Raw genomic sequence first — 26,237 nt, forward strand, 5'->3', positions numbered from 1 at the left:
ATATCTTTGGAAGGTGGGAGTATCCGGCGAAAACCCACACAGGCCTGGGGAGAACATGCAAACTCCCCACAGGTGGACGAACCTGGATTTGAACCCAGGTCCTCCACTGTAAGGCCGATGCACTAACCACTCATCCGCAGGGCCGCCCTTTATAATGTATATGTATTATATATGTATAAATACTAATAAATACAAAAAACTAAATATATTTATGAATAATTTCATTTTTGTAGACTCTAACCGCAACTCTAACCCTAACCCTAACCCTAACTCTAATCCTAATCCTAACCCTAACCCTAATCCTTAACCTAACCCTAAACCTAACCCTAACCCACCGTGGTAAAGACACCCTAGTTTAGGGTTAGGGTTAGAGTTAGGGTTAGGGTTACGCGCAGAGGTTGCCAAGTCCGGTCCTCGAGAGCCCCTATCCAGTCCGTTTTCCATATCTCCCTCCTCTACCACACCTGAATCAAATAATCAGATCATCAGCAAGCTGTCCAGAAGCTTCAAACCGATCCTTATGATTTGATTCAGGTGTGGTGATGGAGGGAGACATGGAAAACAGACTGGGACATGGCCACTCCTGTTCTAGACCACCTGCATTATACATTTCGGTGTTCTCCCAACAGAGGGCGCCAACTGTGAATAGAAGCAGGGTAAAAAAAATAATAATAAAGATGAGCTAGAATGCTAGATAGAACGGGACGCTGGTTGTTTCATATTTCATTGACAGCAATAATTGTCACATCGACGTCACCAACCTGCGACGTCACGTACGCTGCGTAAAAGCGCCCATTGCGGCTCATGTAGCTCCAGGCTCTCATTTTCTCACGAAAATGCGAAATATATGACAAGTACCTCTGCATCGAGGGAGGACCGTGGGGTGTTGTTGTGGTCACGAGGTAAGCAGCGGCGTTCACATTTATCACGCTTTTTAAACCCAGTCCGACCAAGTCCACCCGTGCATCAATACATTGTTAGCGTTGTGCTGCAAATGTAAACATGATCGCAGACTACCCAATTGGTAACGAACAGAAACATTATTGCACTATGAAATGATGCCGTATCATAATAACACAGTGATACACCATTCCATCTACTATAATGCTCGGGCTTTCTTGTTGCGTGCATCATATTAAAACTATTGTCATCATACGTCAGTGCACTGCATCTTAAATAGACGCATCTCTTTATAAAATGATCATTTCTGCTGACTGTTTGAGTATTGGTTATAATCCATATTTGCAGGATTGAAATCAATGATAAATACAATTACTAGATTAGTATTAGTATCAGAACATGAGAAAATTTATTGCAAATAGCATTCCAAGTCTATCATGTCTCTGAATTAGGCCTGGGCAATATGACAAAAATTGTTATTACGATTAGTACAAAAAAAAAAAAAAAATCTGTTTATCGATAATTATCATATCAATTTTCTTTCAAACTTCTGTGTATAAATAAATAAATAACTCCGCATTATTCAGTTATGAAAGTAACTATACATCGGATTGGATTGGATAACTTTATTCATCCCGTATTCGGGAAATTTCATTGTGACAGTACCAAGAAAAGGCATAGTTATAAGTTAGACAGTACAGTCGCAAAGGCTGCAGAACAACAAAGCAAAAGCACAAAGTACAAAGCAAATCAGTAAGTAAATGGGATCATTAAGATTATTCAGTTTATTCACAATGGCGGTGGTACTCTGAATCTATCCTGAAGTTGAAGGGCACTGAATTGTAATACTAATAATTGTAGTATGACACATTTACCTAACCAATGTTTCCCAACCACTGTGCCGTGAGCAAAGATCAGGTGTGCCGTGGGAAATTACAAGAAGTCATACAATGTAATATTCAGAGAAAAAAAATGGATATAACGAGATTAAACTTGAAATATTACAAGGTTAAAATCAAAATATGATGAACGTCAAATTATAGATTATACTATTATGAGATTCAAATTGTGAAACAGTCATTTTGTTGCTTTTTTTCCTCTAACATGAACCGGAAGTTGTTTGGTTTGTAAGGCATCAACTTTTGACGACGTAAAGTCTGTGTGAGCACATTTTTGTTATATTAGGAGATTTAAGTAAAATTTGGATAAAAGTCATAAAATTATGCAATTAGAAACATTACTTATTTTTGCATCACTCGAACCGAAAGTTTTTCAGGGTCCGCAGACATCAACTTTTGATGACATTAGGTCAGTGTGAAAAATTTGATTTTGGAATAACTTTGATGGCTTATGTGATTCCTGCTGATAAAACTTTGATGAGAAGACTATTTTTAATATAGGTGACATAGTTTTAAATTAAAAGATTTTCAGATGGTGGTGTCCCTTGAGATCTTTTCAATGCAAAAAGTGTGCCGCAGCTCAAAAAAGGTTGGGGAAACACTGTTCTAAACGTATCCCCTTTACTTCATTGGTTGCCATTGACGACAGCCATCCACATTCATTCAATCTTACCTCATAGGCGTGGTACTGCAGGTTGAAAAAATAACATGTAAACTTGTTTTATTACCAAACTTTCTCACACACCTTTTCAGTGTTCATATTGCCCTATGTAGGATGCCGTCCTTATCGGAACAGCTGCAAGAGGCGCGCAGTCAGGCAGAAGTGTGTCTCTACTCTGGTGGAAGGTTGGTGGAAGTGCGGGCAGGTGTGATGGTTATGGCTAATCTTCCTTTACCACCGTGCTCCAAATACCATCACATTACTGCAGAAACCATGGTGATCGAAAACAGTTTTGGAAGCAACAGAAAAGAGGTACAACACATTAGAAGCATCAATTGAATCTCCTCACCCATGAAACTTCACACAATATATTCTATATACATGTGCTGATGATATAGAGCACAGGTGTCAAAGTGGCGGCCTGGGGGCCAAATCTGGCCCGCCGCATCATTTTGTGTGGCCCAGGAAAATCATGAGTGCCGACTTTGTGTTTTAGGATCAAATTAAAATGAAGAGTATAGATGTATATTAAATTCCATGATGTTACCCCTTTTAAATCAATTATTGTAATTTTTTAATCATTTTTTTCTGTGTTTTTAGTTCAAAAATCATTTTGTAAAATCTAAAAATATATTTAAAAAAAGCTAAAATAAACATTGTTTTAGATCTATACAAAACTGAATATTCAGGGCTTTTTATCCAGTTATTTAAATCCATTTATTAAAAAAAATCTAAATATTATATCTAAAACGGTCCGGCCCACGTGAAATCAAGTTGACGTTAAAGCGGCCCGCGAACCAACCCGAGTCTGACACCCCTGATGTAGACGATTATTCATATGATGATATGCATATACTATATACATTAAACCATTTTTTTAGGTTAGAAAATGCATTTTAAAGTTCACTCCTTTTCTGTGACTGGACTATTTTGGATTGGATTGGATTGGATAACTTTATTCATCCCGTATTCGGGAAATTTCGTTGTTCCAGTGGCAAGAGGGTGAGGATGCAGGAATAGGAAAGGCATTTTAGACATAAATAGATAGGTAATAAGTAGGTCAAGAAATAAATACATGAATAAATATATAATTAAGTAAGTGTGTTGCTTAGGACATATATACATACATACATACACATAAATGTACATGCATGCATACGGTAGGTCTTAACACACAGCCATTTTTTTGTTAAAGAGCCTTTTGCTTCTCTACAGACACTTGCGTCTCTGCAACGCTTATCTACAGCTTTGAACATCCTGGAAAAATATGGGTGTAACTTGACAAATCCAAACAGACCTAAATATTGGAGAACGGTCAAGCACAACAATCCCGTTTTCAGGGCCACTGTTGATTCTATCCAGGTAATAAATACACACAAAGATGGACTACTAGGACAGCTTCTGCACTAGAAACCAAGCTGCAGTCAGTTTAAAAAAGTAATAAAATTACATTAAAGAAATTGCAGGTCTTAATCTACAAGGTTGCGCTCCAAAAATGTCAAGGAATTCATATATACTGAGAATAAATCTCATGTAAGGAATGTTACATTACTGAGTGAAAATATATAATTCAATCACAGTTACTTTGGAAATATTTCATAGTTATAGTATTTACTCCTTGTTCTTATCTCATCTCATTTTCTGAACCGCTTTATACTCATTAGGCTCGCGGGGGTTGCTGGAGCCAATCCCAGCTGTTTCCGGGCCAGAGGCGGCGGACACCCTGAATCGGTGGCCAGCCGATCGCAGGGCACAAGGAGATGGACAACCATGCACACTCACACCCACACCTTAGGGCACAGGTGTCAAAGTGGTGGCCCGGGGGCCAAATCTGGCCCGCCGCATCATTTTGTGCGGCCCGAGAAAGTAAATCATGAGTGCCAACTTTCTGTTTTAGGATCAAATTAAAATGAAGAGTATAGATGTATATTAAATTTCCTGATTTTCCCCCTTTTAAATCAATAATTGTAATTTTTTATCCATTTTTTCTGTGTTTTTAGTTCAAAAATCATTTTGTAAAATCTAAAATATATAAAAAAAAAAGCTCAAATAAACATTGTTTTAGATCTATAAAAAACTGAATATTCAGGGATTTTAATCCAGTTCTTTTAATCCATTTATTTAAAAAATCTAAATATTATATCTAAATTGGTCCGGCCCACATGAAACCGAGTTGACGGTAATGCGGCCCACGAACCCACCCGAGTCTGACACCCTTGCCTTAGGGCAATATAGAGTGTCCAATCAGCCTACTATGCATGTTTTTGGAATGTGGCTAGAAACCAGATTACCCAGAGGAAACCCACACAGGCCCGGGAGAAAATGCAAACTCCACACAGGTGGACCAACCTGGACTAGAACCCAGGACCCCAGAGCTGTGAGGCTGACGCGCCAACCACGCGCGCCACATTGTTCTTTTTACTTTGTTAGTCCAATCTCTGTACTGCTTATACTCATGAAAGTCTGCAAGGGTGCTGAAGCTTATCCTAGCTGACTATAAGCAAAATACTTTGTGTTCAGAGAACATGCATGCAAACTGAATATGTTGATTGATTTATAACCCTGTACACTTACACATGTAAACAAATAATTCCAAGAGTTTGCATTCATTCATTCATTCATTCCTTCATTCATTTTCCGTACCACTTAAACTCTCAAGGTCACGTAAATATTTTTGTTGGTTTTTTTTACAATTGTGTTTGTTTCCTTTTAATATTAAAACTTCAGAAATAAAACATTACATTTTTGACAAATATTTAGGCATGTTACATGACTTGATTAAAAACAAAACCTAAATAAATCTACCATAAAATTACAGAAATACCATACTTTTTTATGTATATCTTACACCCCATCTTTGATGTCAGTATTTTAACATAATTATAAAAGTTTTTTGTTTTCTTTTTATACAGAGATGTTTTTTTCCTTTTAAAATTAGAACTTCAGAAATAAACAGTGCATTTTTGACAAAGATGTAGGCATGCTACGCTACTGGATTTTATGGTGATTTGCACATTACAGTTACAGAAAAATCGCAAACACGAATAATAAAATGAATTTTCGAAGCCTAACACACAGCAAACACAAGTTAGTGTTGACATACTGTCTAGCTAGCATTTTTCTCCACCTGTCTGTAGATTGAAGCAAGGACAAACATGTCCTGGTCAGCTTTTGATTGTTATTCTCACTACTCTTGCAGGGTGGAAGGGCAGTTCTTTGTCTCTATGGTTACTCCAATCAGCAGCCAGATGGACTCAGCTTCCCCGAAGATGTCACGGATCCTGATGTCGGCAAAGTTGCAGCAGTAACTCTGGAAGTGATGAGTTTAAGGATGGAGCTGGAAATGCTTATCAAGGTGTGCCTCTTTTATTACTGTATGTTTTTTTTCCCAGGCACACACCTGCTAATATATCGGCATTTCAGGTTTTCTGTTCATTGAATAGAAACGGAATTATTTAATACTAACTAGTTACATTTGCAACATGCATATATACAGTATGCATTTCAATGCAATATAAAGCTCCAGGTATGACCAAGTTATAACACTTTTCCTACAAAGAAAAATCAGCCAGCCGCACTTTTTAACTAAACACTTGAAACACTTTTATGCACATAGAGCAGAATAGTTATAATAACATGTTATTTTTGAAGAAAGTAGTCATTCAATTTGGCTTCATTTTGACTTAAAATGAGCCAAAAAAAACTTAACTTGTCTATTCTTGATTGTTTATAACTAGTATTAAATTTAATTGCGAAAAGTGCAATTTTATCCAATTAATCGTCCGATTAGTTGATAGGATAAATTATTTGTAGTTGCAGCTCTACTCTTAACATAGTATTGATGTGGCTTATTCTATGCTTGGTATGTTGCATAGGGGCAAAATTAATATAATTTTTAGTTTATTTTACTTTGAAGCCTTTTCCTATTTAGTCCTGGTAATACTTTTTTGAAAAATAAATATTCCCAAATCTTTGCATTCTTCCTGCTCTACGACATGATTGGACACTGTTGGCAAATCCAGATTAATAAATAATTATACATCCGACCTGATTTTTTTACTGTGAATAACTCATTTGCTGCCCTTGACGATGATAGACATCCAAATCAATTATAGTCACTGTCAGCCCTTCCATTTCAAAAAGTAGTGACGTCTTTCCCTTTCAATGGCAATAGTGGAGTCATGATGAGCAAGGGATGATCCGATTGGCATACACTATAGTCATTATTTCCTTTTCTGTTATTCATCTCAGGAGACACATCCGCATCCTGAATTCTATGAGAGAATCATTCCTACCTTAAGACACAAGGTCAGTAATAACCAATAATTACCGTATTTTCTCGCATACTCCGTATTTGTCGCTCAAAAAAATGATGACTGAATCGAGGGTACTGCTTATATGCGCACAAATTAGACTTGGCATGCACAAAACGCCATAACGCAACACAATGCGGCCGATACGGTCATTTATTTCAAAATAGAGAAAAGATAAACAGATAAAACGCCAAACAAAATTTATTTTGACATCTAGGAATGAAATTCAAGAAGAAAAAAAACGTATCTTGCATAAAACATGAAAAACCTCACTTACTTGTGCCTACCATTGCTCGATCAGAGTGCCGCCATCTTACCTAGGGATGACAAACGAGACTGCTACGGATACACTTAGCCGTTGTACTGGTCACGTGACTTCCTTTTTGAATTTGTCTACGTGCAGGCCACATCCTTTCGGAATGTGCAATCCAGCAGACGATCCTTTCAATTCATACAGTATCTCAGAAATACCACGTGCGATGATTTTTCTTGAGATTTTTCCTTCAAAGTAACACATTTGTACTCCCTATTAAAACCATGAATATGGAGGTGAAAATTGTGAATCAGTGTTACGATCGCGCCGCGTCGTCGTGGCGGGATCGGGAATGGATTAGGACCCAGGCGCGGGAAGCAGGAGGGGAATCAAGGCAGTTAGCGTCAAATGACATCTTTAATAAATCAACTGGGATCTACAAATCAACAATGGCTTGGAACCAAAAATGGCAGCATACTGAGTGCATGCAGGAACAGAGTAACGATCCGACAATGGTACTAGGACTCATTGATCTTTAAATACCAAAACAGGAAGCAATCAGCAGATTGACCGCAGCTGCTCTCTCTGACGGCACGTCAGGAGGGACAAACAGGCCGCTCCTGACAATCAGGGGGCGTCTTATACGAGAGAAATTGTAAAATTCAACGATTTTAAGGCAATTTTAAGGGTGCGGCCTATACACGGGCGCGGCTAATATGTGAGAAAATACGGTACGTCTTAAGTTCAATATTACCTGTTTTATCACACAGATGTATGGTAAATTCTTATACTGTCACAGTAGTTCAACTCACATTCATTTTGGGAAGGATTTACAAGCACGGTTTCATGTCATTTATAATGTCCACGCTGTATTTAAGATTGAACTATCTAAAAGCTTTATTTACCACACCATCTCTTCACTTTGTTTAGGATGTGGGTTTGAACACAGATGCCGTGATCAGCTGCTCGTCTTTCATTTGTAGTAAACAGCCTTCAGACAGCCAATCCAAGTCGCTCGCTTTCCCTCTCCACCTTTATTCCATGAAGGAGAGCAGACAGGCACGCTCACTCTCCTCCAACCATCAAAGTCTCAAACCCGTCCAGGCCTCATTTCCACCCTTCAAGAAACATCCAGGTGAATTTGTTTGTTTTAAACCTCAAAGCACAAATTCTGTACATACACTTAGGCAAGGGTGTCAGACTCGGGTTGGTTCGCGGGCCGCTTTAACGTCAACTTGATTTCACGTGGGCCGGACCGTTTTAGATATAATATTTAGATTATTTTTTTATAAATGGATTAAAAAAACTGGATTAAAGGCCCTGAATATTCAGTTTTTTATAGATCTAAAACAATGTTTATTTTAGCTTTTTATATATATTTCTAGATTTTACAAAATGATTTTTGAACTAAAAACACAGAAAAAATTGATTAAAAAATTATAATTATTGATTTAAAAGGGGGAAAATCAGGAAATTTAATATACATCTATACTCTTCTTTTTAATTTGGTCCTAAAACAGAAAGTCGGCACTCATGATTTACTTTCCCGGGCCACACAAAATGATGTGGCGGGCCAGATTTGGCCCCCGGGCCGTCACTTTGACACATGTGCACTAAGGAAAAAAAACTTGGAGATCTAGGTAAAATGCATCCAAGTTCTTGTTTTTAATTACTTCACATTTATATTAATCCGCTTCTATTATTCATTATTTGACTCAAGACAATGTCTTGTGGTCTAGACATTGAATGTAGGCTACTAAGTTGTTTTTTTATGTTTCAGAGTGAAAAACTGTTGACTGACAGTATCTCATAGTCTCCGGTTATATCTTGTCCACACTGCTAAACTAGATTAACGGGTCTTGATCGGTGGTCATACACATGTAGATCTGAACAATCTCAAAGCATTTTTTTTCGTATTTTGTATTTTTTTTAATTTTTCTGTGCCAGTTGCTGTATTACATAACTGAAATGAAGATTTGTTTTTTTCTCCTTTCAGAAAACTGCACTATTTGCGGTATATTTCGCATCACTGTGCACTGTTTGACCTGCCTCCAAGGGATGTGTTCAGAGTGTGACAGACTATACCATTCCTACCCTGAAAGGGCCAAGCATCGTCGAACTGCGGTCACATCCTCTACTTCAACTGCCCAAACTCCCAAAAGTGGGAATAGTAAAAGGTTAGACTTGATGGATTTTGCAGTATAGAAGTGACACAAACACTTGACTCTGAATGACAACTCGCTTTTTTGTTTGTTTGTTTTCAATTCATTGGATTATTACATACTCAATCGACTCGAGGGAAAACAGCGTGTGTCAGCACTGCTGTTCTGGAAAGACCTGTACGGGTGCTCAAATGTCAATTCTTGTGGATTATTCAAACACAACCCTTATTACAGAGTTGAATTGAATACCTTTATTGTCATTGTACAAGTACAATAAAATTCGAAGATTTACCATAGAATGCATACATAAATAAGTAACTATAAAAAGATTTATATGCAATAAAAATGAAATGCGGTAAAAAGAAAAGGTGTCCAAAGTGGTTAGCAGATAGCTATGGCAATTTAGTGCAAGATAAAATTTTGCAGTGCTAAGAGTGGGGTAAAAGTCTGAGAACATTCCTCATTGATATGCATCTGGCAGTGTTATGGCATTTTACATATAGAGCAGTGAACACATTATTATTATTATACATTATTTAAATAGAAACAATAACTCATTAATTTAGAGGAATTCAAATAAAATAGACATGCGATAGTGATGGAAAATTTCTTTCTGTGCATTGTATTAAAAAGTTGCGGTGAATTAAATATGTAAAGCTTCAAATTTGTGTCATTTTGACAGAGGTGTTCCTTCCACTTTCAGTTCTTCCACCTGGCATTGTCTTCACTGCGCAAAAGTTAACTCATCCCAGAATGTGCTTTGTGAGGGATGTGAGTGCCCTCGCTATGAATCACTCAGCTGTGCTGCAGATGAATCCCCACCGGCAACCATCATAGGTTTGTTCTATTGTTTGGTGCTAAAATGTTCTTTTTTTAACTATTTGTTTGGCTTTTTCCTCCCCAAAAGTGTTGAAATGTGCAATGTTGGGATGGAGGGAAAAGGCATATTGTGTCTGTAAAAGAATAAGAAATATTTCTGACTGAGTTTTAGCCATAGTAATGAATAGAACAGTTATTTAGTAAGAAAATGACCCCTGTACTGAATATGGAAGTAATCTTTAAAAAAAAATACTCAGCTGTTTAGCAGTGTATAATTATTAAATAGTTCACAATATGCCTCATTTGTTTTGCACATCTCTTAGGCCTAGCATGTTCCCTTGTAAGGAAAACATCTCTCCAGCACCTAGTTGTCATTTTACGCTGGGAAAAAAAGATTTATGTAATATAATGTAATCCATATGACATTTATGCCCTTGATGAGTGTATGTAAAAGTCTTACCACAACTGCATGGGCATGTGTGTATTACGGGCCCCCTTTTTTCTGTGTTGCTTCAAATGAGAAAAAGTGTCCCTTAATAAATAAGCAAGTATGACATTAAAATCTCTTTATTAAAATAGCTCACGTTTTTTAGGTAAATCCTACGCTACTAAAATTTGGTCAATCAAGGAGGGCAGCCTGGTGAATGCGTGGTGAGAGCATCTGCCTCAAGTGTTCAATCTCAGTTTCGTGTAGAGTTTGCATGTTGTTCCCTAGGCTTGCGTGGGTTTTCTCCAGATTCCTCCCACATCCCAGAAACATACATGGTAGGTTTTTTGAACAGTCTAAATTGCCCTTAGGTATGAGTGTGAATGGTTATCCCTCTCCTTGTGCCCTGCGATTTGGCTGGCCAACAATTCAGGATGTCTCCCGCCTGGTGCCCGTAGTTGGCTGGGATAGCCTCCAGCACCCCCGGTAAACTTCAAAATGTAATAAGTCTCAATGTTTCAACAGAGTGGGAGTGTAAGAGCTGCACTGTGGTCAATGCAGCCAGCAGTATTCTATGTGAGGTGTGTGAAAGACCTCGTTTGGCTACACGACCACCGGTGACCCCTTCACACCCTCCTGTTACCCCACCCAGGCCACCAGCCCCTGTACTGGGCATGCCCGGGGACCCTGACAGCCAGGTGAGAGCATTATGTGTTTGTAGAAGTTGTATAAAACAGGAAAATATGTTGACTTTTTAAAATGATTCTATTTGATGGGATTCTGTCCAGTGGGTTTGTCAGTTCTGTACATATCTCAACTACTCACCTGCCACGATGTGTGAGATGTGTGACTTAGCCCGTCCAGAGCCTGCACCTTTACCATCAAAGCTCCGCCCTCCCTTCCCTGTGAGACGGGTCCCAGCTCTGCCAGTTAAACCCAAAGAACTGACCCGAGAGGACCCAAACTCCTGTCGGCAGCGGCGAATGAAGGAAGATGGGCTGAAGCTCATACAAGTGATTCGAGTAAGTTCCAAGAATAGGCTGCACAGTTTCATTTGTTTTGGAATTTGTGTAATCTATCTTCTCATTCTTTCTGTTAGGATGGTGAGAAGAATGGCATCAGCCCCGAGGAGATGTACACATGCATGAGGGTTGCCAAAGATACGAACATCCTGCCTTGCAAATGGTTAAAGTCAGAGCTGCCTAAGCAATTGGACAAGATCAGCAAGATGTCAGCAATGTTATCCCATCAGTCTGTATGTGACACAAGCACACACTTATTGTAGTCTCGCACACTCCGTGAGGTCTGTGAACTATTGCATCCTAAATGACTCACAATTCCAACTTAGTGTGGCAGCGTGATCAAAAATATAGTGTGTAATTGTGTGTAAAAATAGGCTTTAAAAAGTGGCTGCTTCTGATGCATGTATCACTTACTCTATATTTACCATTCTCTTAACACAGAATAAGTCATGTGAGGCTCCCGCAGACGATTCCAGAAAAGGGCATTATGATTTAAAAGGAAAAGTTTCAGTTTCAGTTCAACTCTCCAGAGCTGAAGCCAAGCAGGCCTGGTTGGCGGCAGGAGGCGATTCTGAGAGGGCTGCCAGACAAGCTCTGAGAGACAGACTCGCAAAAGTAACAAATCATCTTTTCCAGAAATCACTGTACTTTTTGCTAAATCTGATACTGGCCCGGAGACAGCTGGGATTGGCTCCAGCGCCCCCGCAACCCTAATGAGGATAAAGCGGTTCAGAAAATGAGACGAGATGATACTGATGATGCCTGTTGTCACTTGATTCCTCAGGTAAAAATGCTCTGCTCCTTGGGCTTCAGTAATGAGGCTCATTGTCATGAGGTTCTGAGACAAAATGGAGGTGAAGTTAGAGGGGCACTAGCTTTACTGCAGCGCCCCCTACTGGAACCATTCCATAAACGTATTTGGAGCGACGAGCCTGAGCCAGCGGTTGATATCAATCACCCCGACAAGGAGGTGAGGTCAGACACACTACGTAGCCTCTACTATATATACATATATATATATATATATATATATATATATATATATATATATATATATATATATATATATATATATATATATATATATATATATATACATATATATATGTATATATGCATATATATATATATATACATATGTATATATATACATATATATGTATATATACATATGTATGTATATATATATATACATATATATATAAATATATATTTCAGCAACACACTTATTTATTTATATATTTATTCATGTATTTATTCATTAACTTACTTATTACCTATGTATTTATGTCTAAAATGCCATTCCTATTTCTGCATCCTCACCCTCTTGCTACTGTGACAACGAAATTTCCCGAATACGGGATGAATAAAGTTATCCAATCCAATCCAATAACGTAACTGAGCGCATCCTCAAAACATGTCTTGGGTGCTGGACCCTAACCCAGCAAACAACGGGTACCAGGCGGGAGACACCCTGAATTGTTGGCCAGCCAATAGCAAGGCACAATGAGACGGACAACCATTCACGCTCATCACCCATACCTAGGGGCAATTTAGAGTGTTCAACCAGCCTATAATGCATGTTTTTTGGGATGTGAGAGGAAACTGGAGTACCCGGAGAAACCCCACGCAAGCCCGGGGAGAACATACAAACTCTCCACACAAATGAGAAGGACGTGTTATGTGAAGGTGACAGTCTTATATCTGTATTGTTGTGATCTTTTCCTTTCAGCGCACATGTCGGAGGTTATTAGCGGTATATGATCTACCCAGCTGGGGCCGCTGTGAGCTGGCCCTATCTCTCCTTCAGGAACACAATGCCCCCTACTCCCTCGAGGATGTAGTCCAGGCTGTACGGGAGTCTCATGACAGAGAGTTCATCAAAAGAGTGCTGGCCAAAGAATGTCCCATCTGCCTTTCTGTTTTTCCGCATAGCAAGGTAATGCTTGAGCCTTCATAGTCATTTTAACTCATGTTTTCAAATGTTATGTCCCCTTTTTTCAGATGCAGTCTCTGACTTCGTGCCAGTGTTCCGTGTGTTGTGGTTGTTTCCAGCAGCATTTCACCATCGCTGTCAGGGACAAACATATCAGAGATATGGTGTGTCCAGTCTGCTGGGAGCCTGATATCAATGATCCTGAAGACCTAAATAGTTACTTCTCAACTTTGGACATCCAGGTAGATTAACATCGTGGAATTTTTTTCTATTTTAAGACTGTTTATATACAGAAAAATTGAAAAAAGATTTTACGGCAATGGTATCTCAACACACACATACAGAATCTTTTTTTTAATCAAGGGCTTTGTATAATAATGTACTTAACAGAAAAAAATAATTTCAAACTGCGATATTTAATGCTGTGACAAAGTACTTATTTTTAGGCCGAATGGCAGCTCATATCTTGAAAATTTGTATTACTGTAATTGCCTAAAACCGTAATAAACCTTACAAATGGTTCTTTATTGTAAGTAGTATGTATTTAATCATCCATATCATTTTTACAGCATACTGTATGCTGACAATAAAGCACCATCCCACCACCGTTGTGAATAAACTAATAATATAATTTGCATTCCAGTTGAGAGAATGTCTGGAACCTGAAGTATATGAACTTTTCCATAAGAAACTGACTGAACAAGCCCTCATCAAGGATCCAAAATTCCTGTGGTGCTGCCACGTGAGTCCTAGAGTCATTATGCACTTGGTGTTAATTTTTAAAAAGTTATCTGTCAATATCATCTAACTCTCCTCTTTACAGTGTTCGTATGGTTTTATCTATGATGGAGACCAGCCTAAGGTCACCTGTTTTCAGTGTCGTAACAGTTTTTGTGCTCAGTGCAAAAAACCTGTAAGTATTTCTAAGCAATTTTGTTTTGGTTGAAACATTAAACCCTACCTCTATGATTTGTGGCTTCAGCTCAATAGACAATGGGCCACAATTAATCACTACAGTCTCCATCCACTGAAATAATTAATTCTCTCTGAAAGAAAACAATAGGTACTTCCAGAATAGATCAACATGGTTGTACCTTTGTGCAAACTTTACAGGTTCTTACTTAAAACATCATCATGCGATGCTGATTCACCAGCCAAACGATTCACTGGGGTGCCCTAGAAAACACCTATAATATTTGCAGAAACCTACCATGAGTAGTCATCAATTAGTTGTCCGTAACAGCACTGCAGTATTGATGGGAATAAAGGAAAAGAACATGACTTACCACATCGAACTCAACTGATACACGATCATGTGTCCAAATAAGGACTACCTTTCCAAGATCTTTATTCAAATAACAGCTATAGTACTAACTACACATGAGTAAGTATATATAGTTAGCCCCATGAATATGAATTATATAGTGTATTACAATGTATTTGATATGAAATTGAAATTTGAGCTTTAAATTGAGGACATTTGGATCCATAGATTGGTGGTCGACTTAAAAACTATTTGTATACATAGTAATGATGGTGTCATCTTGTGGGCATGTATGGCTGCCAATGGAACTGATTGATTTGATTTTATTGTTGATGGGACTGCTGCCAAAAAGGGGTAAGATGAAGTTATTTAGAGTATAAAGCCGCTGCTAGTTCGGATTAAGAGGAGCCAGATGAGGCGGCTCGGGCATCTGGTTAGGGTACCTTCTGAACGCCTCCTTGGTGAGGTGTTCCCGGCACGTCCAACTGGGAGGAGACAGGTGAGGAAACTGTCTTACTCCTCCCATAAAAGGTGGATGAAGTGGCTGGGGAGAGGGAAGTCTAAGCTTCCCTGCTTAATGAATGAAGGGCAACAGCCAAGCCAACTGTTCAACTTGAATCCTATTGAGAATGATTTTCCCTTGCTGAAGACCAAACTGAATCGAAAATACCCCAAATGACAAGCAGGAATGAACGACAGTTATAGTTCAGGCCTGGCATTAGGCTATAAATGTCTGTTTAGGATTTACTACAACCAAGTACTGGTTTTAAATGTTTTGCTTTTAAATAAGTGAAGGCTTGATGCATTGATGTTATTTTGACCCATAGCCTTTTTCATCTAAAAGTGGAAAGCACCTATACAAACTTTTTTAATTCCTCCAGCGTAAATACCGAACAGAAACAATATCGTTAATGTGTATCTTTTATAGCCTGGATTCTAAATGACACACATTTCACAGTTTTAATGTTAATCTTACTCATCACCACACAAGACAAAGGCAGACATGGGAGAAAGGGTAGGGAGAGTATGAAAGGTAAGGAAGCTAAATTAGTGTGATGTATGAGTGTGAACAGATGAGGTGGAGGAGCTCAATACATTTTTGGAAAATCCCCAGCAATCACAGCTTATAACAGAATGACTAATCGTGGATTCAGCTCGCACTTGAGCCAATCTACTCAACTCTAAGCTTTAAAAACTGTTCAGAGACTATGTTGGTCTTAGTGCAGCAGAGTAGCTGTCCCAATTGAGAACAACCGAAAACAAAGTCACATACACGCAGTGATCAGACACTAAGCAGTTGTAAATACAGCTTAGAAAGTTCAGCCCTGCATTTCCTACTTTAATTTGCCATACAGAAAAAGGAACCTCATTAAGCTTCTGGGAGCTGTTCCTAGACTTTATAATTTTTCTGTTTCTCTATCCTGTCTTCAGTGGGAATCTCAGCATGCTGGTTTATCCTGTGAACAATACCAATCCTGGAAAAGAGAGAATGATCCAGAGTATCAAAAACAGGGGCTTGCTGGCTATTTGCGAGACAACGGCATTAGTACGTGTGGGCACTCACTCGAACACAAGGACACACACACTCGATGATTTAAATAAAGATGTACACATATAAATTGAATTGTGGGGGAAATTAATCGGGCAATTGAAAGAGCATTATCGGGAATTCAATTCATTAGTGACAATACCACCTAAGTAATTGGAGAGGCTCTAATGCACCTGTGTCAAAGTGGCGGCCCGGGGGCCAAATCTGGCCCGCCGCATCATTTTGTGTGGCCCGGGAAAGTAAATCATGAGTGCCGACTTTCTGTTTTAGGATAAAATTAAAATGAAGAGTATAGATGTTTATTAAATTTCCTGATTTTCCCCCTTTTAAATCAATAATTGTAATTTTTTAATCATTTTTTCTGTGTTTCTAGTTCAAAAATCATTTTGTAAAATCAAAGAATATATTTAAAAAAGCTAAACTAAACATTGTTTTAGATCTTTAAAAAACTGAATATTCAAGGGCTTTTAATCCAGTTCTTTTAATCCATTTATTAAACATAATCTAAATATTATATCTAAAATGGTCCGGCCCACATGAAATCAAGTTGACGTTAAAGCGGCCCGCGAACCAACCCGACTCTGACACCCTTGCTCTAATGGGAAAGTTTCCCCTCAGATTGGTTACAAAAGAACACACCGTAGTATCTAAGAATTTGGGGAGAGACTATTCTAACATAACGTAAAACAAAAAATTACAATATATTGGACTTTTGGCTGAGTATTTTTTATAATGACCTACAAGTGCAATATATCTTACCACGTGAGTACTCCTTTGACATTTCAGACACCATTTTGTTTTATTTTTTCTTATACAACAAATGTTAATGTTATCATTTATTTGTCAGCATATGTCAGTCTGAATAAGAGGCTGAACAACTTCAGATTCTTCTCGCCGATGTTAGGGTGATGATGATATAGTCATTGTTGACTAATCAATGACATCAATTTTTTTTTCAGTCTCAACTTGCTTTGCCCACCAATGCAGAAAGAAAAAGAACTCTCACTCCCTCCCCCCACCAATTTGTGCATATATATGACTCTATGCCAAATAAATCTAATAAAATTTAGGTACCTTTAAGGCACAGTGGGATTTCTTTTACAACTGTGTAGGTTAGTTTAATGTTGCAGGGTAGCTACTTGATGCAGTATATACACATACACACACTCAGTTGTCTTATCTCCATTTCATTTTACAAGCTGAGACAACAATTTTACTATCATGGAAAGCTGTTTTATTTATATAGCACTTAAAAAAACAGGCTGCAAAATCCACATAAAACATTGACCATTTAAAAAAAGATTTTCAAGTAAAAAGTATCGTCTAGAAAGCAGATGATAAAAGTGATCTTTTAAGAAGAATGTTGTCACCCAGTGATCATGAAACCACTTTAGAGCACAAAGAGTTCAATGGACAGATTGGTCTTACCAAAAGTATGTTTAGGTCAGATCCCGAGAATGATCAGAAACATCATACATCATTGGGTTAGGCTATTTGTATAAATGCTCTCATCTTGTATTCTGTATTTGCAATTCTTCTCTTTTAGCCTGTCCTAATTGCCGATTCCAGTATGCACTAGCTAAAGGGGGCTGCATGCACTTCTGTTGCTCTCAGTGTCGTTATCAGTTCTGCAGTGGTTGCAACAACCCATTCCACACTGTAAGTCCCACATTATTTGAAGCATTACATTCTTCACATCTGAAATACTATGGCGATACATAATCCACACACCCTGACACATTTAATTTCATGTGGTTAGCACATTTGGCTCTCAGTTCTTATATCAAGCATTTTACTTTTGGGCTCCGGTCTTCTTTGTGGAGATTGCTTAGGTACTCCTGACTCCTCCCTCATACCAAAAACAGGCATGTGAATAATATCCATTTAAATTGCTGATAAGAATGCTTATATATATATATATATATATATATATATATATATATATATATATATATATATATATATATATATATATATATATATATATATATATATATATATATATATATATATATATAAAATGGTCTAATATCTAGCTGTTTTCTACATGAGTCTACTTAAATACCAAATTCAGATCTTTGCAAATTTCCCTTGCTAGACCTGCGCCGTGGATGAGTGCACTGTATCTGGACTGCATGCCCATCACCCCAGGGATTGTCTCTTCTATTTGAGAGATTGGGAACCTTCAAGACTCCAAGCTTTATTGGAGGTATGTTTTTGTTTATGTGTACTGTTTTGTTTACCAGTCAAAATAATTTCTGGTCTTCCAGTATTTTGTTGTTATAGTCGTAAATTTGTACAGTACATTCAATTCAAGATAAAATTATTCTGAAAAATATTAGTTTCCTTTTAATATCTAAACTCTCAGAACATTTGTATTGAAGATTTTCTCATCCTTCATTTGCACAGTCTTACCTGATAAATGATTCTAGATTTGCTTTTTTAAGTACATTTTGCAGTGGCACAAAAACAAGAAGCTGAGGGGCAAAATCTTCATGGTTATTCTTTAAAATGGAAAAAAATAGAGTTCCTGCATCAACAAATGGCGTACAAGGGGTCTCAAATGTTATATAAATAGCTGACTATGAGACAATATTTTGTGTACCCCTACTTGAAATCTAATTGTATCATGTTTCTTTCTTTTTTATTAGTTTTTCTAAATCATTTATACAGTACAATCTAGCATAGCTCAGGCTCGTAGCAGTTTTCAGCAGTGTTTCTCGAGAGGTCTCATAAAGTGAATTAATGACAGTCACTTGATTTAATTTCAAAGTGACACCAGAAGGAAGAAAAATATATTCTCTCACCCACTCATGCCTTTCCCAAAAGCTGCCGTGAAGAGAACAGTTGATAAACTACGTATATTTTAGGGGAAAGTGGGAGAGAAAATACAGTATGTGTATTACTTTATATATGCACAGAGAAAGTAGCAATGAAATGGAAATTACAATATACGAGAAGTCATTATTCAACTAGGGAGGAATGTGTAAAACAGCAGCGAGATGTGAGAGGTTAGCGGGTGAAGAATCTTCTTTATGTTCTGAAGAATCTTTCATGTTTTCCAGTGTTATTCATGAAGATAAAGACGATTGGATTACTGCATTTTTTAATTTCGTTAAAACATTTTGCAGAATACGTGATATGGTTCTACTTTCATCCTATGTCAATCTCCAGCAACCCCTTAGAAGTTTGAGACCCTTTATATATGGTTAACCAAAAAAATCTGCTTCCTTCAATAGTAAGAGAGAGATTAAAGATTATTTTTAAATTAAACATAAATAAATGACATTAATCAGTAATGAATTTATGTTATTTTTCCTCCTTAATTGACAGAACAATGGTGTAGCATACAATACTGACCCCCCACCCGGAACACAGACAGGTAGGTCCTCGTACTCAATGGAACACCACAGCTAAGCGATTTCAAAAAAGCTTGTGTGAAACATTTATTCTTTTACCTTTTGAAGACATGCTTTTATGATGATACACATTGGAATAGTGTAGGGAGCGTGTAAGTACTCATACGCTGCACAATAAAAATCCTTTCAAGTCTTTTTTTTCTTCAATTAATCTGAAAAACCTCTGGCCCAGATGAAAGAAAAAAATGTTGAACAACATAGATGCAAAGAAAACAAATGTTGAATGACATTTAGTCGTCATGATGTGGCTTGACTCCTTCCTCTCCAAGTCAGCCCTCAGATGATAAAGAACGTCCAAATTGCATCGCTGAATAGAAAATATGTCATGGTCATTTTGGTTTCTACAGTTTTCAAATGTTTCTTTGAGCAGGAGAAAAAAAATCTGTTCCTCCTGTTTTCTCTTTATTTTGCCTGAACCCTCCATGGTATGGTTATGCACAGCAATGTAGTTAGTTTTGCACTTGCTTTACAGACACTATATTTTAAAACACACAATCAGCCAACACAATTTGTCTCAGGTTAAATAAAGTGTTACCCGGACGTTTCGTCGACGGACACTTGGTCCCCGGACGTTTCGTCGAACGGAGGTTTGGTCGCCGGACAGTTCGTCGAACAGACATTTCTTCGACGGACAATTCGTCGCCGGACATTTCGTCGAACGGACAATTTGTCGCCGGATTCGCTCGCTCTCAAAATTATAATCATAAGAGAGAGAGAGAGTTTACTGTTGAAAGCGATCAACCAGGTAATCTCTCGCTATCAAAATGTTGATCATGAGAGAAAGAGAGTTTGTAATTGCATTGACAATGTCAGAGCATTAATATCTAAATATCTAATATCAAAATTATCAATAAGTTGCGTAATATTGGCGTGTGCGTACATGTTATTCGTCGCCGGATTTGCTTGTTCCCGGATTCGCTCGCTCTCAAAATTATAATCATGAGAGAGAGAGTTTGTCATTGATTACATTGACAATGTCAGAGCATTAATATCTAAATATCTAATAGCTAAATTATCAATAAGTTGCGTATTATTGGCGTGTGTGTACATGTTATTCGTCCCCGGATTCGCTCGCTCTCAAAATTATAATCATGAGAGAGAGTTTGTCACTCATTGCATTGACAATGTCAGAGCATTAATATCTAAATATCTAATATCAAAATTATCAATAGGTTGCGTATTATTGGCGTGTGTACATGTTATATCTGGCGACGAATTGTCCGTCGACGAAATGTCTGTTCGACGAACTGTTCGGCGACCAAACGTCCGTTAAAGAAACGTCCGGTCACGAAATAATGTATATTGTGTAGGCTAAAGTTAGCTCGTTGGCAGATATACACATCTAAAAATCGAATCTTGTGTGCTGATGGTTTAAAGAGCTGCTTCAATTTGGTCACATATGCGATAGAAGGATCTCTGTTTATATAGTGGACAATAAAGAGGCGACCAACAATTAGCGGGCGAAATCGTTAAACATCTGAAAACAAGAAAAGGTTTAGAAAGAAGCTTAACATATTTATTGACAACAAAATCACAGCAATTCAAGACCTGTATGTGATCTGAGATGATGGAAAAACGGTGAACTATCGAATTCTGATATTCTGACTCTGCCACAAAATCTTTCAGAAGTCTGGAGGCCTCAAATATTTTGTTTAAAGAGAAGTTGGGCCAATTTGTTCTGGGAAGCACAAAGCCGTGATTGTGCTGAAAGTGGATTGTACACTACGCAAATTTGATTAGATTTTTTTTCAATCTTCTCTAATTACCAACTAAATAAACACTGGAATTTACCTTGAACAAAGTGACTGTAACAAACACTGTATCAGTAGGAATTCAACTTTGTGTGGCGCGTCTGTTGTTTTGTCAGAATAGCATAGGCGTATGCTTATGTATAAAGTGCTTTGGAATGCATTAAATGTTGCTTAGTGTGTGTTTTGTAATACATATAATACTTGTTAAATTATAGAGGAAGTTTTGCTCTTTTAACCAAGTGCAGCGAATACTGGACTACATTTGCTAAAGCTGTTTGGCTACCACCTATTTTGGTGTTAAAATGCAAATTTATGTCAGCATATGAAATCGGATGTAAACTTAATACAGTGACAGTCATCAAATGGTAAAAAAAATATACGTCAATACGTACTGTAAATGTAAAAATTAGAATTTATAATGAATGTATCCTGGATCTGCCTGTTTAGAACCAGACAAAATGTTGGTACGTTTTTCTATATTACAGTTAAAAGACGCACAGAATCCACACATTTTCAAAAAGTGCTTAAATGAGTTGGACAAAGCACCATCAACTCTGATCATCATGACTACTGCTCTCATCCATTATAGTTCACATGCTTTTGTCTTTCCCATCTCTCCAAGGGCTTTGTGGTGTGATTGAGCAAAAAGATGATGGAGGACAACAACCTGACTCAGCATGTGGAGCACAAACCCAAACTGGTCATGCTGGACTCTGCGAGTATGAGACTTTCTTTTTATTCGACATGATTTGCTCTGCTCACAGAGGCATGCATCTTATTCCGAGTTGATTGTATTTATGCGCCTTTATTTTGTACTGTGGAAACAAAAAACTGAATTTATGTGACACTGGGATTGGTGTAGTCGGTGTCTGTATAGGGAGCCCTTGGGTTGCGATATCCTTGACCTACAACGTTTTGACTTTACGACACCCGTGAAGCGTTCGCTGTTTAGTCCCCAGCACAATAGTTTCTGCTTAGCTAGTGCATTGTGCTTGTTTGTCTTTGTGCAACGGGAATACTGGTATCTTCGCCTTTTTTCATGTTAATGGATTCAAGTGGGGAACACCCCGAATAGCTTGCCAGCCAATCACAGGCCACACTGAAACAGACAACCACTCGCAATCAAACCGCCAACGAGAAGGGATCGAACCCATACTGCCTGCAATGAAGTCAAGCGGAAGAACTACTGCTTCATCCAGTGGTTAAAAGAAAATCAATGACCATGAAAACTAAGCTTAACATCATAGAAAAGAACGGAAAAAACATCAGCCGAACATCAGTAAAAATAATGCTGACTTTGAACCATATTTAAACCGTTGCGAAAAAACGTCTTGCGTGTCGCAAAATGCAGTTTTGTGTTTACCAAGGGTGTCAGACTCGGGTTGGTTCGCGGGCCGCTTTAACGTCAACTTGATTTCACGTGGGCCGGACCACTTTAGATATAATATTTAGATTTTTTTTTATAAATGGATTAAAAGAACTGGATTAAAAGCCCTGAATATTAAGTTTTTTATAGATCTAAAACAATGTTTATTTTAGCTTTTTTTAAATATATTTTTAGATTTTACAAAATGATTTTTGAACTAAAAGCACAGAAAAAAAAGATTAAAAATTACAATTATTGATTTAAAAGAGGGAAAATCAGGAAATTTAATATACATCTATACTCCTCATTTTAATTTGATCCTAAAACAGAAAGTCGACAGTCGTGATTTACTTTCCCGCGCCACACAAAAGGACGCGGTGGGCCAGATTTGGCCCCCGGGCTGCCACTTTGACAAGTGGTTTACACAGACCTTGTGTCGCCAAGAGTCAAAGTCCTCAAAACCAAACAACTAACGTAGTATCATGTAAAAATAAGTACCGTTATTTAACAAATCAGTTTGCATGTATGCTTCAGGTTGCAGATTCGTGTTGATGCGTTGAGTGATGTGTTTTCTGGGCGTTCCCTGAGCAGAGGAGTTGCAAGATAGTTTTATTTTCATTTTATTAGCATTGGCTATGGTGCTATTCCTCTTTTTATACGCAGTATTTTGACTCCAATTTCTTTCAAAACGCAGGGACTCCCTTTACTCCTCTTGCCTGGCCTGTCATGTTACAAAATGCTGACATGTTTTTTTTCCCCTGTGTCTCATGTGATGGTATGTTAATAATCAGGAAGCATTATCGAGAATACCTGGTTAGCTTGATCAACAGCTACTCCATTGACCCAGCCCGACTCTACAGTTCCAATGAGCTGCTGCTGGCCTGCAGGAGGTACAAAGTAGATGATACCCGCATGGATGGTGAGGATTCATTCACCTATTATAGCAGACTGCTTGAGGTAAGTCAGTTTAGATAGGTGGATGGGTGTTCACGGTTGCCTTTACCAACATATTTCTCTATTTTTTTCTCCAGAAACTGATGGAGGAAGTACCACTGGGTGACAAGGTTCCCAGGAAAAAATAGCAAGCACACAAATATCTCTTGTTTACATTATTAAGGTTTTTGTAGTATTCATAACGCAGAAAAATGAAGTGTAATTTCCTTATTAGCTAAGTGGAAGAAAAATGTTATGTCTTCATATGACACTAATTTATTCAAAAAGGATATGTGTAAATATCATTAGAATTTTTCAACCACAATTTTTTTAATGAATTGTTTTACTACTGGATATCAGTATATTAAGACTGCCAATGCAATTAAGCCAGTGAACTGTGTATTTGAGGGTTATATCAACAGCTCGCAAATCTAAATTCTGGTAAGACATTTTATAATAATATGGACCTAATCAGAAAAAGAAAATGAATGTATGAATTGTCTCTTGGATTTACAGATGACAGTATTTGAAAATATTTAATAGATTATACAACAGCATCCTTGAATTTCCATGAATTTCCATAAAAAATAAGCAGTTGTGGGAAAAAATAATCAAAAGTAGCTCAACTATAAATAATGTGCAGCAAACTCACTATTTATTCTAGCCCATGATTTTTAATTACACTGGCGCAGTATGACATTCATCATTTTTCGCACAATTGTCACTGAGTCTAGTGATTAAATGTTGGATACGGAACGGGTTATTATAATATTGCATGCTGGTGCATGTTTTTATTTGACATGTGCATATGATATCAGACTATTATTTATAAAATTACTGATGATTTATGGCCTGTATTATTTGCATTATTTACCTCCTTCCTTATAAATTATTTTTGGGTGTTATTAATCTGAAGCTATATGCCAACAATGATTAAAGTAGATAGATAAATGTTGAACATGTTCATAACTGGTGCCTTTAATACAGTTATACATTTTAAAAAGTACTACACAGATGTCAAACGTCTCAATCTGTGGTCAATAACAGTTTACTACTTAACAATGATAACAATTTCACACTTTACTCACATTCTAATACATGTTCCTAATTTTACAAAGACATCTGTACATGGATTCCGCAGTTTGCCTCCCAGTTGAACTTCAGGGTGGATGAAGCCTTCATACTACAGACATTTGGACACTGCTAACAACATGTTAATCAACTTCTCAAAGAACCTCATCCGGTAACTTTTCTGATAAAACTAAGAATAAAATGGGCATTCAGACTGTTTGAAACAATTTTAATGAATGCTTACCATACTGCACCTTACACATAACACAAAGAATGTACCGTGTAGCATCCAAAATTCTATTAGTCCTGGGCCAGTGCCTGCCAAATTTTTGTCCTCTGAATCTAAAGCAGGGGTGGTCAAGTCCGGTCCTCGAGAGCCCCTATCCAGTCTGTTTTCCATGTCTCCCTCCACCAACACACCCGATTCAAATAATCGGGATCGGTATGAAGCTTCTGGACAGCTTGCTGATGAGTTGATCATTTGATTCAGGTGTGGTAGAGGAGGGTGATATGGAAAACAGACTGGATAGGGGCTTTGGAGGACCGGACTTGGCCACCCCTAATCTAAACTATACATCAGGGGTCACCAACTACGGTCCTTAAGGGCCCCTATCCAGTCTCATCTCATCTCATTTTCTGAACCGCTTTATCCTCATTAGGGTTGCGGGGGTGCTGGAGCCTATCCCAGCTGACTTCGGGCCAGAGGCGTGGGACAAACAGAATTGGTGGCCAGGCAATCGCAGGGCACAAGGACACAAACAACCATTCACGCTCACACTCATACCTAGAGGCAATTTAGTGTCCAAACTGCCTACCATGCATGTCCTTGGAATGTGGATGGAAATCAGAGTACCCGGAGAAAACCCACGCAGGCCCAGGGAGGCCGATGCGCTAACCACTCGGCCGCCGGCCTGCCCACATACATTAATTAAATGTATTTTATTTGTTATCAATAATTAATAATGCCAAGAATAACAAATTATTTTATTGGACTAAAACCAGTTCTCCACAGACTTGCGTGGTTTTCCTTTGGTTACCCCGGTTTCCTCCCACATTCCAAAGACATGCGTGGTTGGCTGGTCGAACATTCTAAATTGCCTCTAGGTGTGAGTGAGAGCGTGAATGGTTGTCTGTCTTCCTTTGCCCTGCAATTGACTGGCCACCATTTCAGGGTGTCCCCTGCTTGGTGCCCGCACTTAGCAGGGTTAGGCTTCAGCACCCCCTGGAACCCGTGTGAGGATTAGGGGTATTTAGAAATGTTTTTGATTAACAAGCACAGGCAGGCATGTACACCAACCGACGCGTGGATCGCAAATTTGATGTGTCACATTTGACGTGTTAAGAGACCTTAACAGTTTCTTTTCATATCGAACCACATGATTGCAAATAAAGAATCAAATTTCTCTGGCGCTCTAGCAATGTTTTAAGACGAAAAGCATGAAATATCAGGCTGAGGAATAACAGAATGTGTGGATATTTTACAGGCTGTTTA

The 26,237-nt window shown here is 38.0% G+C and overlaps 1 protein-coding gene across 2 annotated transcripts; it reads left to right on the plus strand.

Moving 5' to 3' along the window:
• The first annotated feature begins 644 nt into the window (after positions 1-644).
• On the plus strand, positions 645-24,960 carry rnf31 (ring finger protein 31). 2 transcript variants are annotated; one of them, XM_077615036.1, is made up of 24 exons: positions 645-902; positions 2,553-2,772; positions 3,676-3,822; positions 5,660-5,815; positions 6,712-6,768; positions 7,957-8,161; positions 9,023-9,203; positions 9,892-10,025; positions 10,960-11,132; positions 11,223-11,456; positions 11,534-11,689; positions 11,898-12,071; positions 12,241-12,426; positions 13,189-13,395; positions 13,461-13,634; positions 14,036-14,134; positions 14,216-14,305; positions 16,088-16,202; positions 17,752-17,864; positions 18,304-18,414; positions 19,539-19,587; positions 21,998-22,094; positions 23,533-23,698; positions 23,773-24,960. In XM_077615036.1, the coding sequence occupies exons 2-24, from the start codon at positions 2,575-2,577 to the stop codon at positions 23,821-23,823; spliced, it is 3,273 nt and encodes a 1,090-aa protein (XP_077471162.1). In that variant the 5' UTR covers positions 645-902; positions 2,553-2,574; the 3' UTR covers positions 23,824-24,960. The 2 variants fall into 2 exon arrangements, with proteins under 2 accessions (XP_077471162.1, XP_077471161.1); XM_077615035.1 differs by having other exon boundaries at positions 2,574-2,772.
• The last annotated feature ends 1,277 nt before the right edge of the window (positions 24,961-26,237 follow it).

This window comes from Stigmatopora argus, chromosome 12, assembly GCF_051989625.1.
Source record: "Stigmatopora argus isolate UIUO_Sarg chromosome 12, RoL_Sarg_1.0, whole genome shotgun sequence".
In the NCBI taxonomy this organism is placed as follows: domain Eukaryota; kingdom Metazoa; phylum Chordata; class Actinopteri; order Syngnathiformes; family Syngnathidae; genus Stigmatopora; species Stigmatopora argus.